Source organism: Salvia hispanica, chromosome 3 (genome assembly GCF_029641045.1).
Source record: "Salvia hispanica isolate PSC_SH4W2 chromosome 3, Shi_PSC_v1, whole genome shotgun sequence".
NCBI classification, from domain to species: domain Eukaryota; kingdom Viridiplantae; phylum Streptophyta; class Magnoliopsida; order Lamiales; family Lamiaceae; genus Salvia; species Salvia hispanica.
In genome coordinates, this window is record NC_142694.1 from 15,146,842 (window position 1) to 15,160,673 (window position 13,832).

General features: G+C 34.8%; 2 protein-coding genes across 3 annotated transcripts; one reads left to right on the top strand and one right to left on the bottom strand.

Annotated features, from left to right (window-relative positions):
- Positions 1-486: 486 nt before the first annotated feature.
- Positions 487-4,749, bottom strand: ROS3 (RNA-binding (RRM/RBD/RNP motifs) family protein). The gene is made up of 4 exons (XM_048115828.2): positions 4,428-4,749; positions 3,166-3,387; positions 2,475-2,966; positions 487-2,376 (listed from the first exon to the last, which is right to left on the bottom strand). Exons 1-4 carry the CDS (start codon positions 4,620-4,622, stop codon positions 1,012-1,014), a joined length of 2,274 nt encoding a protein of 757 aa, XP_047971785.1. The 5' UTR covers positions 4,623-4,749; the 3' UTR covers positions 487-1,011.
- A 278-nt stretch (positions 4,750-5,027) lies between these two features.
- On the top strand, positions 5,028-10,650 carry DET1 (light-mediated development protein 1 / deetiolated1 (DET1)). 2 transcript variants are annotated; one of them, XM_048111237.2, is made up of 11 exons: positions 5,030-5,301; positions 5,981-6,408; positions 6,500-6,728; positions 7,067-7,225; positions 7,676-7,744; positions 7,895-7,951; positions 8,531-8,611; positions 8,819-8,983; positions 9,071-9,166; positions 10,095-10,194; positions 10,295-10,650. In XM_048111237.2, the coding sequence occupies exons 1-11, from the start codon at positions 5,230-5,232 to the stop codon at positions 10,432-10,434; spliced, it is 1,596 nt and encodes a 531-aa protein (XP_047967194.1). In that variant the 5' UTR covers positions 5,030-5,229; the 3' UTR covers positions 10,435-10,650. The 2 variants fall into 2 exon arrangements, with proteins under 2 accessions (XP_047967195.1, XP_047967194.1); XM_048111238.2 differs by lacking the exon at positions 7,895-7,951 and having other exon boundaries at positions 5,028-5,301.
- Positions 10,651-13,832: the final 3,182 nt, after the last annotated feature.

The window sequence follows — 13,832 nt, forward strand, 5'->3', positions numbered from 1 at the left end:
CTTTCCCGGCTTTTTATGTGTTATTCAGTTAGTATTTTTCTTTTTATATATGTGAACTCTAAAATATGGTCACGACTTGGAATTATTCCCATCTTTCTGGAAAAATCATTGTAAATCATGAACTAATTGTTAACTAATTGTTTTCTACTGGAATAGGTTAACTGCTTTCTTTTTTGATCTTCTAATTCAGTAAAAAAGAACCTAGATTTTGCTATGGAGATGAAAAATGAATACTACTATTGATACGAAGTGGAATCAACTTGGCTGTGGTTAACTCTTGTATATTTACATTTTATGAGAATATTGAAGCACCACTATAATCTAGATGATGTATGATGTGTTTATATGTGCAAAATCATCACTAGCACATGAAAATAATAACATGTAGTCCATAAAAAAGGAAAATATTAAAACCCTAAATAAAGAAAAATAAGAAACAAAATGAAATATAATAACTGAATAATAGTAATGAATAGCACTCGATAATTTCATAGAAAAATGGGAAAATTTTCCAACTCATTAATAATTTTCAAGTCAAATAGTTCATTCTTTGAAATACATAGAAAAGGTACTCCTACAAGAAATCGAAACTGAAAGAGACCTAACTAGACCTCAATCACCACATCATTGTTCATTTAGGTGTCGAAACAGGTAGCAGGTATCGGGTAATTTCCTACCCGACCCGATACCCGACAAAATCGGGAAACGGTGTGGGATCGGGTGTTAGGATGTTGAGTTTTGCAGGTATCGGATACCCGCACCCGACGGTAAAATTCAAATAACGGTAAAATTATCCAAATAGCAGAATTATGGTGTTTATAAGATATAGAGATCATATATTTTATCAAAAGAGGCCTTACTTTGTTAATGTTAATGTGCACAACATAAAGAGATCATATAAATGAACCTGCCAAGGCAATTAATCAGACTTAACTGTTGGAGATCGATCATCTAGATTCATTGGAAATGGCTAGGAATCCATATCAGTGCCCTCCTGTGAGTCCGAATACCTCACTTGCCGCGCTGTTTCTGGAGGGAGTCCATTTCCTTGCCTTTTCGTTTATGTGAACCACTTAAAGCTGCCTTAGACTTAGCCCACTCCTTCATTGAATCAGCGCTCTTCATAAATGGGCAAGTTTCACTGATAATGATCTCTCCCATAGGCCTATTACTTGGTACCAGGTTCACGCCAAGCACCGGAGCGGTTGAATGGGAATTCAGCTGCTCTCCAACTGGAACACCGGTATTCTGTTCCTTTGTCAAAACATCCTCATTCGGGTTTCTTGTATTAGCAGGACGTTGAGATTCACCAATGTCTTCAGCAAAAGATTTTTTATCCAAAAACTTGTCTTGTTTTCCCCGACTTGAACTGGAAAAGTCAATCACCTTGAACTGTTGTGGCTCTTGTTTTTGAGAAGTTACATCAGGCAAAACTTGTGAAAGGCTGAAGGCACTGGCATTTGCATCTGCAACCATTTGCAGCCATGAAGACTTTCGTTTCCATGATGCGCCTCTAGCTAATAAATCTTCAGACGCAGTTTGCTCAGTAGATTGGGCATCAGAATGTTTTTCCAGCTCTTCATCTTTGCTTGATTGATCTTGCTTGCCATTGTTTCCATTGGAGCAGCGTTCAGTAGAAATATCAAAACCAGGTTCAGCTTTAGTATCAGAACCAGGTTCGGCTTCAGCATCAGAACCAGGTTCGGCTTCAGCATCAGAACCAGGTTCGGCTTCAGCATCAGAACCAGGTTCAGCTTCAGCATCAGAACCAGGTTCGGCTTCAGCATCAGAACCAGGTTTGGTTTCAGTCTCTGAACCAGGTTCGGCTTCAGTATCAGAACTAGGTTCAGCTTCAGTATCCGAACCAGATTCTGCCTCAGTATCAGAACCATTTTCAGCTTCAGAATCAGAACCAGGTTCGGCTTCAGTATCAGAACCATTTTCAGCTTCAGTATCAGAACCAGATTCAGTTTCAGTACCAGAACCAGGTTCGGTTTCAATAGCAGAATTACGGTTCATCAAGATATCTGATATGTTGAAAGCAGTGTTCCCCTTTTCGCTGACCAGGGCTTTCCACGCTAATTTAGTTGAGCTAGCCACATCAGAACTTTTCTTTTGAGCAATAGCTACATCAGAACCTAACCGTATAGAGCCTGGATCTTTATCTACCGGTTTTGTATTTTCAACAACTTGATCACCTGTGCAGTCATGAGAAATCTCCATCACTCGTTTCTTCTTAGAAGGTACTGTATCATTTGGTTTGTCTTCACGAACAGACTGCTTTCTCTTATTGTCAAAAATTTGGTTAGCGCTTTGCGTTTCCTGCTTCTTGCCATTGGTATTATTCAAGGCCTCGGGCTCATTTACCAACGAATCCTGGAATTCATGGCAGAGAAAAACAGAGTTGTCGTTAAGGGCACAAAAAGCATAGGAAGTGATAAGCAAAGAACTACTAACTGTGTCATGTATTTTACCTGATTTGTAATACTTGTTTTCTGTCCCCAATCCTCAAACAATTTACCCCTCTTACTTGACCGACCCACAATGTTAATAGCAAGGTTATCTTCATCACTTTCTTGATCTTCCTCGTCTTCCTCGCTTTCTTGGTCTTCCTCGTTGTCATCAACTTGACATTGATCTGCTAAAGATGCATCATGTTGTATTTCTTCAGAAGGTTCAGCTTCATCGGACACAATCTCTGAGCGGATTTCCTTCTCTAATAGCTTGTCCAATATTGACTTCATCATGTTAAGTTCCTCCTCATTCACCCCATTATCGTCTACCTCATGATCATTAGTTTTATATCTCTTTGCTGGCATAGGAAGCCCAGAATGATTTCTTTTGGCTGGCTCTGGAGGTACAAAGTGCTCCTCACAATCACAAAAGTGGGTGGGGAGGGGCGGAACTTCAATGCGCTGAAAGCTGTACTTGTGTTTGCCAGTTCCTTTGAGAGGTATCACTTTTAGCTACAAGAGAATACAATAGATACTGAGATAATGCCAAGATGCACCAGACCAAAATCAGCAAGAACTAATGGAAAACGTAAGTCGTATAGTAGAAGGATGTTATTAGACTAATAGGAAAAATAATATGAATGAATCATAAGAAATTTAAGAATCCGGGCAAGGAAAAAGAAAAAAAACATCAATACTTAACCAGATTTACCTTCCTCAACTTGGGGAAAAATAGCTTGAGCTGCATTTTTTCAATATCTTCTTTCTTTGGTTTCGGCATTTCACATACATTTTCATCAGCATCAACGCTCTGGTTGGGCAATTTAGTCTCATGTTGAGCAGCTTCCATCCACTCTCGTCTTAGGCGAGATTGGTAGTCTTCTTTGGCCTTCTCAAGTTTAAGTCTTCCCCCCTTCCACATGCACCCATTATACTGCAGCATTCATACATCAGATAGCCAACTGTGAGAAATCATTATCATGCGAAAAACTCAACAAATGTGAAACTGATTATTGCAATACAAAAAATGACTAAAGCATAAAAATAACAATTTTTGGGGTGTGATGTTAGCTCAATCTAGAACAATGTATGACCTTGCAACTGCTTTACTTCCCTACTTACCTAGGTCAACAATCGTGATCACTTTCCACAAAAAAAGCTACTATTACTCTCTGCCCCACAATGCAAGCATGCTGTTCCTCTTACAATCATGTCTGACTAATTGAGTTTCATCAAAACATATAAATGATGCTATACTAACAAAGATAAAATATTCACCTTATATCATATTTTATTAACATCTAACTTCAATTACATTTAACATTTGATATGCATAGGGCTAATTCACGTTTCGAAATCCACACAGCGGCACAGCCTACCTACAAACGTCTAAATTTAACTTAACCATAAATCCTCGGGATTAGTATGTAACTGAGTCAACAATGACGCCTAAAACAGCAACATGTAACAACTTCTTTTACTCCAACATAAAAAAAGTTGAGACCCAGCACAAAATCAGTTAGATGTAGCCTACCCAAGAAGAAGCCAGTTATTCACTATGATTAACTAAGTCAGACAACTGCAGGCATATAAATACTTATCAAACTCGTACATTATCAGTAAGAAACTAGCTACAGGCTGATTTTCCCTCAATTGCAGATAAACGCTCTTAAGGGGAACGTTTACTCTTGATTATACATAAAGATACATGATTGAGTTTTTTTTATCCTCATTGCTAAGATTTTGACACAAATCAAACAAAATCAGCTCAATGATACCAACCATCAAGTTTTTTGGTATATGGCAAAGTTCCAATCCATCTAAATGCGTTAATTGTAATCAAATGTGCAATATTATAGAAACGGACCTAGGTATGAAATACATCACATTTCCCACACAAATGTAACAATTCAACATGAAACAGGAATATGTACAGAGACAGTGAAGGAGAAGGGGAGAGAGAAAGAGGGAGACCGTGCTGAAGAGCTTGGCGAGGCCTTTGTCAGAAGCGGGAACGAACACTATGTAGGCAAAGCTGCGACCTTTGGTGCGAATAATCTCGACAGATTGAACTTCTCCCAATTGCGGCGAGGTGAAGGTCCTGTGGAGATCGGATGCCTGCACGTTTGATCCCAATCCTCCCAGATGAAGCCTCAATTTCTCTCCCATCCTCTCAATTCGATCAACACTGCAACTTCTCACAATCTCCGCTATTCAGGGTTGTGCGTCGTCAATGGAGGTCGTAAAACCCTAAACCCCCATTATTCCGAATTCGAGGAAAAAGGTCAAAGAAAAGAACAAAACGACGACCTAAAGACTTGTGGTTGGGCTTGGATTGTTTTGGGCCGGTTTGCAACTTTATGAATTTAATTTTTTTTTAAATAATTAGAAATTGCAATCACCAAAAAAAAAAGAAGAATTTAATAATTTCATTATCATATACTTTTCATTAATAATTTTAATTTTAGAAATATTGCAATATAAATAAAAACTATGAAATCCATATGAATGGAATTTAGCTGACTCTACATTTGTGGTTACAAAACTAACATGCAGACTTTCTTCAATTATAATTGCTCTCTCTCACACACACGCACAAAAACACATTTCATCTCTCTAACTTACCCCTTCTCGTCTTCTTGTGTTCACTCCATTCAAATTCCCCACCCCAAAAACCCCCCACTCTCAACCTCAGGTGAAATATTGTCTCCACATGGTTTGAATTCAGGGGAAAAAACAAATTATTAGGAAGGAATTGGGATCGTTTTCCTACTTAATGTTTAGAAGCAACAATGTGGCGGCCCGAATTTTCGAGCGCCAGATTTCTTCTCCTGCTCCCGGCACCTCTGTAAGCTTTATTCTCTTTGCTTTCCCTCTATTTCCAGCTGTTTTTATTGTGATTGCTGCTGTTTGAGCTGTTTTTATGGATGATTTTGCACTTAGTTTAGCTCAGGATTTCAATCTGGCCGTTATGTTTGGTTTAATTAGCTGCAAGCATGAGCGAGATAGGTCTCTATGTTCAGAGAGATGAGTGGGATTGTTTCCGGGAGAGTTCAATAATGTGATCTTCTGCATTGGTGCATGAAATTTGTATCATCAAGATGTAATTTTGGATTGGGGAATATAATGAGGAAAGTGAAGTGATTGACTTGAGTTTCTTTGGACTTAGTGCTGGATGTAAATTTGATTGTCATTTTTTGAGAGAACTAGTGAAAGACTACTTTCTTCTGGTGACGCACACTGCTTAAGCTCCAGCGTAGCCGGAATGTTGTGCTTGATTATTATGAGTTAGTCAATCTTTCGTTTTGGTGAATTTTTTGGTGACTTGATTATTATGTGACTTTTTTTGGTGAATTTACGGTCTTTCGCTTGCTTTATGCTCTGTAAGACCTGAGATTTTGATTTTATAAGGATTTTTCTTGTATGCACTCACCAAAATTAAGTTAGGGGAATTTGTGGTCTATGTATTTGTTTAATATCCATTCTTGTGAATGATATCTAAGTAATCTAACTATTGATTGTCCCAGGTCCATTGTGCCAGACGATTTTATGAGAACATAGTTCCAAGTCATACTATATATGACATTGAATGCCCTGACATTCTATTTCGTAAGTTCAGTGATGACGGAAACTATCTTGTAACCTTCAGCCGGAATCATCAGGATCTTGTTGTTTACAGACCAACTTGGCTGTCATTTTCGTGCAGAGAAGATGATTGTCTAAATCGTGATCTTCCTTCTAAAGCCAACAAATTTGAGAGTTTTTTCACCCAATTGTATTGCGTCACTCTTGCTGCCAGTGGTGAGCTTATATGCAAAGACTTCTTCCTGTACTCAGAGAAGAATCAATATGGAATATTTGCAACGTCAACTGCACAAATTCACGATGCACCTGCTGTTGGAGGTGCGATTCAAGGAATTCCGTCAATCGAAAAAATAACCTTTCACCTTGTAAGGTTTGTAATATTATATTGCTGCAGTTTGATTTTTAACCCTGTATAGCTATAGAATCAACATTTTGAGTGTTGCTTACTCTAAATCGTATAGATTGGAAGATGGAGTGATACTTGATGAGAGGGTTTTCTGCAATGATTATATTAACTTGGCGCATAGCATGGGTGTTTTCTTGTACGATGATTTGGTGGCTATAGTGTCTCTGCGTTATCAGAGAATCCACATTCTCCAAATCAGAGACTCTGGAAACCTTGTTGATGTTAGATCTATTGGGGAATATTGCAGAGAAGATGATGAGCTTTTCCTCAATTCAAGTTCTCAGGCAAGTGGTACTGCTTCAAGCTCTTCAAAAAATTATCCAAAAGGTTTCTTGGTGATATTGCTGTCCTACACTCGTGTCAATAATGATGTTCTAAACTGATATTGAAATAGTACAATTTACAATCTTCACTAAATATGGTGTACAGCTTGAATGTTAAGTTTAAGTTTCTAAAACTGTATCGACGATAAGACTCGCTCTTTCATTCTCATGGATTGATCCATTTGCTCATGTTTGAATGTTCTCATTTTATCTAGGTGATTTGTGTTCCAATTTTATATGTCCCATGGTGAATTTGGTATAAGTGTAGACCCGACAGGTAATTTGTTTACTAATTGCAGGGTATGGCCATCCCGGACAGAAATACAGCACAAAATATTGGCAATGGTCTGGAAAGTATCCATCATATGCCAGAGACTTCTTTTTTAAGTGGTTTAAAGCAGCGCCTGCTTTCCTTTATATTACGCGGGATATGGAATGAAGAGCATGATCCGACTTCAGTAAGTATATGGATATTGATAAAAATCACAAAGTTTCTGATATGTTTCCCCCCTTAAATATAGGCCACAAAGAGTACCCATTTTAGAAATATAGTATGGCCTTGTGATAGTTGCTAGACAAAAGGAAGGGAAATGGGAAACTTTGGTTTGTAGGTTAACTTTGGTGTTTTTAAACTTAAATATCCCTGAATTGGGAAATTTTTTTGAGATACTAGACTTAAATGAGATGATTCATTAAGTGAACTTTGTTCTGTCGGAACTAGGTAGTATTCGTGCCATCACCTAAAATGTTTTGAGAACATATGCTGTAATACCAGTAGTAGCATTGTCATGTATAACTGAAATTATAGCACTTTAGGCTACGGTACTCAATTTTGCAAGTATTTTTGAATAGCTTCTCAGACTATATCTACAAATTCTTATGCATTTTAATTCTTGACTTCTTACCAGAGAATGCAGTGCCTTAAGAAGAAGTTTTATTTCCATTTCCAAGATTATGCTGATTTGGTTATATGGAAGGTAAGCATCTATTTTTCGTGTTCAAGTCCTTACATTATTCTATACCCCTGAATGTATATTTTTCAATTAATTTATTTTCTTTATTTTTATACAAGTTAGTATTTCCGTACTGCTAGAGCTTTTTGACCAGCAGTTGATTATCTCGCTCAGGTGCAATTCTTAGACCGCCATCACCTTTTAATAAAGTTTGGCAGTGTTGATGGTGGGGTGAGTCTTCGTTTATTGCTTATTACATTCAATTTAGTCATAATATTCTTTTTTTGTTGGTGAAAGAGTCATCACAAGCATCTAAAGATAAAGGGAGGCATTTCATGGTTTATCTCAGTGAAACAGCATGTAGCTTATGCTCTTATGCCTTAATTAATATAATTGATTGAGGAAATAAATTATTCTCATACTTTTGCTACTGCATATGTAACCAAATGCGGACAATAGAGCAGATTTTGTATCACTTGAGAAGGGCTTCTGTAATTAGAGATAATTCCATCACCAAAAGTGCGTAGCAATTGCCTTATTAGGCATCCATAGAGAGTGTTAAACTTCTCTCTTTTGAACACCACTCCTTATAATTTACCCTCACAATAATCCTTATTGACACAAAAACCTGCACATGGCCCACCAAATTTTTCTAGTTATGGTAATTTAGATGATACGTTGCAGAAATAACCACTAGCTGGTTGCTGCTCCATTGCTCATAATCTTATTAAAGGCCTCTGATGATCATTGTTAAGTGGCTTTTGACTTAGGCTTGGTTCCTACTTCCTAATTTGATTCTCTGTGCTGCAGGTGGCACGAAATACAGATAACCATCCCGCATTCTTTGCTGTATATAATATGGAGACGACGGAAATAATTTCATTCTATCAGGTCTGTAACCATTTGGCTACTCTTGAAGCCTTGCTCAGCAGAACTTGTAATAATTTTGGTTCCCATTCATATTCACAAACCAATTGCTTTCAAATTAGTTAATGTTTGGCAGCTTAAGTATTATGCTTTCTTCAGTAGAAATGATTTTAGTTTGAATTTGAAGGCTTACTTTCCCTCTTGAACTATTCTTTTTTTTTCTCTTCTTAGAACTCTGCTGAGGATCTCTACACATTGTTTGAGCTGTTTTGCGACCATTTCCATTCCTCGTCAAAGAATTCCTTTTACATGAATTTTTTATCAACACATTCAAACAACATTTATGCCCTGGAGCAATTGAAATGCAATAAAACCAAAGCTAGCAGCTGCCAGCAGGTAAATTTTGAGGTTTATAATTGGTATCTATTCTATACCGTCCATCAATTACTTTGACGCTTATGCACATTACTACTAATAATGCAGTTTGTTAAGAAGATGTTAGCTACTTTGCCTTTCAATTGTCAGTCCCAGAGCCCTTCACCCTACTTCGATCACTCACTATTTCGATATGATGAAAAGGTTAGGATCTATTTCTTTTTTCACTCTTTAAGTTGTCTTGTTAGAAATTGATATGCAATTTAATTTATGTTTATTTGTCATTTCTGATAAGATGATAATTACAAGCTCTTGGCTCTGGTTTTCTGTCATAACAAATACTAGGAAAGTAGATAGGAAGATGTTCTAGTCAGCATCCTTTTAATTTAGGATATTTGGACACCAGTACTTGCAACACATACAATTGGCTATAAACATTTTAAATCGTTTAATTTTGAATATCTTTCACGAACAGTAAGATATCCAAATTCCATGTCTTATTACATGGTGTGTTCATGCCTTTCCTAGAAGCTATTTAACTGTCCACCTCTTGATAAAGGACAAATCAGCAAGGAAGGAAAGTCTAATTAGGAGTCCATAATTAGATAGACAATCTCCAATTGGCAAATTTTTATATTTTCCTATTTTATAATTTTCCTTTTCTACTTTGTGTTTCCTTTTTTGCATTTAGGGTTTAATTTTCTTAGGAGTATAAATAGGCCGCAGGCATAGACACTTTTGACAGATTTTGAACTTTATTTTCTTGGAAATTTTATCATACTTTTCTGGTGGATTCCGGATTGTGTGTTTGGAGGTTTAATTCGTAGAAATTATTCCTCGTTACGTTTCTGTTCTGCATTACCTCTACTATATGAACCATTTTCGAACAAGAAATGATAGCATTTTGCTTATGTCCACAAGAAGTAATTTACACTTAGCTATGAAACTGAACTGAGAAGAGTTGAATATACATGCTGTGACATCCTAGTTTCTTTGAGCTTCCTCAATCAACTCCCCCAATCTTATGACCGAACCAGATTCTCTTGCATGGAATCCGAGTGTCTTGATTAAGGTTTATTATCAATCTATAGTATTTGAGTTTCTTGATTAATGTTTGAAGCAACTTCTGCAGTTGATTTCAGCAACTGACCGACACAGACAGTCCACTGACCATCCAATCAAATTCATTTTGAGGAGGCAACCGAATACTCTTAAATTTAAGATCAAACCAGGTAGCAATGGGGCCCTCTAATTCTAAACTATGGCTCTTAACAGATACTACACCTAACAGATTTCTTGCTTAACTGACAATGGTTATTTTTAACTCTGAAGGTCCTGAAGCTGGGAATTCGGATACCCGGACAAAGAAGATATCGTCGTTTCTATTTCATCCGATTTTGCCCCTAGCAATTTCTGTACAACAGACTCTATTTTTGCAGCCAGCAGTTGTTAATATCCACTTCCGTAGATAATTCTTTGCCATTTCCTACACGAATTTGTATTTTTCTGATTAGTAAAACCATAGATATTTGAATTTCCTCCCTTTCTATTATACATAAAATGTGTACCAATTCTTGTGAGGTGCATTTATATGCAATCATCCTCATACCTAGTTCAAGTGCAGTATTATCTTGTGAGGTGCACATATGTATCATTTGTGAGAAAAAGAGATTTTGATTTGAGTGCTATTTTTGTTCACCGGAAATTCTTGTGTTGGGTAAACTTTTGGTGAATTCTTGTATTTCCCACGCACGTGGAAATTGGTCTAAAAATCACAAACTTTACTATTGATGTCAATTTGGCATGGCAGGTTTGAGTCTTCAAGCTCAAAAGATTTTTGGTGGCGATATTTTATCCTATTAGGCACATACTCCATCTGTCCTATGTTACTCTAAGATAACACTTAAAAAAAACACACTGACTAACTCTAATATCTTAATTACATATCATAATTTTATATTTAGAATATAAATAGTGCAAATAGTTTGGGATAGTCCGAAAATGAAATGTGCAAGTAACATGGGACAGAGGGAGTATTATTCAACATTGAATTCAAGATTAGGGTGTTGAAACGACATCGTCATGTATAATTCAGGCTAAATTATATGACTACACGACTAGCCACATAGGTTCAAAATTTGCGGACATTCAAATTTTCTAATTTATAAGGTTTTTCTTTTAGTTGGTAAATGGATATATATATTTGAAAAGTCACACCACGGAGGACTCAAACTCGAAACGTTCAGGCTCAGACATTACCTTTCTACTATTTCAAATTACTTTTAAAGTGTGGTAAATATCAAATTTGCCAAAAGTTAAATGATTTTTAAAATCAATGTCTCTTTATAGGACAAGGTTTCACAAGCACATGTAGTGTGGCATAATTGGGGTTCGCAGGAAAGTAAAGATACTAAACTTCTTCAATATGGATTACGTTCATATTATGACAACACAATGTATTTGTTATATTTATAAGAAATAAAGTTGGTACTTAATAATTTTTATGTATTCAAAGTTATATGTAGTTAATAATTTTTATGTTTTCAAACATCACATAAATATAAAAAGAATTTAGTGCAAAACTTTTGTAGATTCTAAATTGTTATTCGTCTTTTTAAGACAAGGACTAGTATTTATGTTTAACATATTTCTAGATACTTACTAAAAACATTCCGAGACAGTATGCTAAATGAATGAAAAAACATAAAAACAATGCGTCAGAGTTTAATATAATACTTCCCCTATATCATTGAAGATGATTTAATTTTCTTTTTAATTTGTCTCAGCTAAGATGTTTCATTATTAAAAATAAAAGAGATAGGGGCATGCAAAACCATAAATTCCCATAAAAATTTAGTATTTCTCACCGACTTTAGAATTAGTCCTTAATACCACCAACTTTCTCAAATCATGGTTTTCCCCAACTCGGCCCAGATTAAAAGTTTTCTGACCGAACACTATCCATGCTGGCAGCCGTCGAATCTACATGGACTACCAGAAAATATTAAAGGAAACGACGTCGTTTTCAACTCTAAATTCAAATTAACCCAATTACTAAAATAACATAAAAAGCACTTGAAATTCTTCTTAAACCATTGTGTTCGGATCCTACATCGTTTAATATTGAATGTTGCTGCTATTACAATTGAATTAATTTCAAAATAAATAAGACAAAAATTAAATTAATTTGTATAAGAAAATTAATTAAATTATAAGTCCAATAAATAATAATCCAACTAAAGAAACCCCGTAATCAAAATGTTTTAGTAGTATTGTATAACATTGGGTGGGCCAAGCGAGATACGTGGGCCGCAGTTGGTTAAGATTGGGGCGAAGGGGGACGACTGATCTAGTGCGTGACATTGTTTTCTCTAAGGTTGGATTTTTTTTTTTCCTATTTTAATAATATAAGTATCAGTGAAAATTTAGTAATATTGCTCTCTATTAACTTAAAAAATTTTCTTTTCTAATGACTCTTAAGTCAATATTACAATCAAATTTTCAAATCAAATAAAACAAAAATAATTTAGTTAACACAAAAAAGTTAGTTAAATTATAAAATGTGGTAAGTAAAGACAACCAAAGAAATTTTAAATCAGAATGATTTAGTATGTTGTACAAGAACCTAATGCAACAATAATTAAAAATAAAAAAATAAAAAAATATATATTAACATATATAAAAAATTAATAATGTGTAGAAGAACCAATTGAAATAAAATACATGACCTCTGTATATGTTTTGCCAATAGTCATTCAATAATACTCGAATAGTAGGTTTAGATTCAAGATCAGTTGATCTTCGAAATTTCATGGAATTTCATACAATTATCACTAGTGGCAATATTTAATAGCATTTCGTATATATTTATTCAAATTGGGGCCAAGTTGATCATCGAAATTTCATGGAATTTCACACTATCACTAGTGGCAATATTTAATAGCATTTCGTATGTATTTATATCAAATTTGGGCTCTATTCTTGAAAAAGCACAGTATATGGTCCCAGTCAATAACGACGATTGTAATGTCATTATTGCTTCGCTACACATACTTTCTCCGTTCGCCGCACTTTCTTTTTTTATCCGCCCATCAATATTTGTCGCATCTAATTTTGATAATGGACATATATATAATATACAATAAGTCTATGTGATCAAATTTTGTACAACCAAAAATTATTTTGTTTGAGAAAAAATGAGTTTGTTTATGCATTTGATTAAAATATATTGGTATATATTGAACATGCATAATATTATGAACATATAATTCTGATTTGTGTATAAATTTTTTACTTTTTTAGAACCATAAATATAATTAATGCATATTTTAAGTTAAATTTAAAAAATAATATAGAGACAATTCAAATATAAAAAAAAAATTGGAAATGAGGCTAAAAACTAATAAGTCTTTTTAACATATTCACTAACTATATTTATTATTTTAATACATAATAAATACATCAAATTACTAGTAGTATAAACTTTTTTGATTGTACAAAATTTGGTTATTTATCACTATTCTATAATATATTCCACAAACTCATTTTATTTGAATATAAAATTAGTACTCTTCCATCTCATGCAAATAGATTATATTTTTTAGATTATATTTCTTTTTCATCTGTTTCATATCCATTCATGACTAACATTTTTCTCTTTTTTTTTTAACTTTATTATTCTCTCTATCCTATTCAACTATTCAAGATGATCACATTTTCTTTTTGTTAGTCTCAATCGAAATAACCATTTTCTAATCTTTTAAATAACCTTCTCTCTTCTTTCTTATTAAAATATTCAACTGCATTTTTCCTCTCTACTTTATCTCAACAAACAACATTTCTTAAAATTCTGTGCAACTCAATAATGTGG

Bases quoted from the DNA above. Each gene is read 5' to 3' on its own strand.
- DET1 (XM_048111237.2), top strand. From the start codon at position 5,230: ATGTTTAGAAGCAACAATGTGGCGGCCCGAATTTTCGAGCGCCAGATT. The intron at 9,167-10,094 runs GTTAGGATCTAT...CAACTTCTGCAG, and splicing joins TATTTCGATATGATGAAAAG to TTGATTTCAGCAACTGACCG. The intron at 10,195-10,294 runs GTAGCAATGGGG...TTAACTCTGAAG, and splicing joins TAAATTTAAGATCAAACCAG to GTCCTGAAGCTGGGAATTCG.
- ROS3 (XM_048115828.2), bottom strand. From the start codon at position 4,622: ATGGGAGAGAAATTGAGGCTTCATCTGGGAGGATTGGGATCAAACGTG. The intron at 3,388-4,427 runs GTCTCCCTCTTT...TGAATGCTGCAG, and splicing joins TCGCCAAGCTCTTCAGCACG to TATAATGGGTGCATGTGGAA. The intron at 2,377-2,474 runs GTAAAATACATG...CATGAATTCCAG, and splicing joins AAACAAGTATTACAAATCAG to GATTCGTTGGTAAATGAGCC.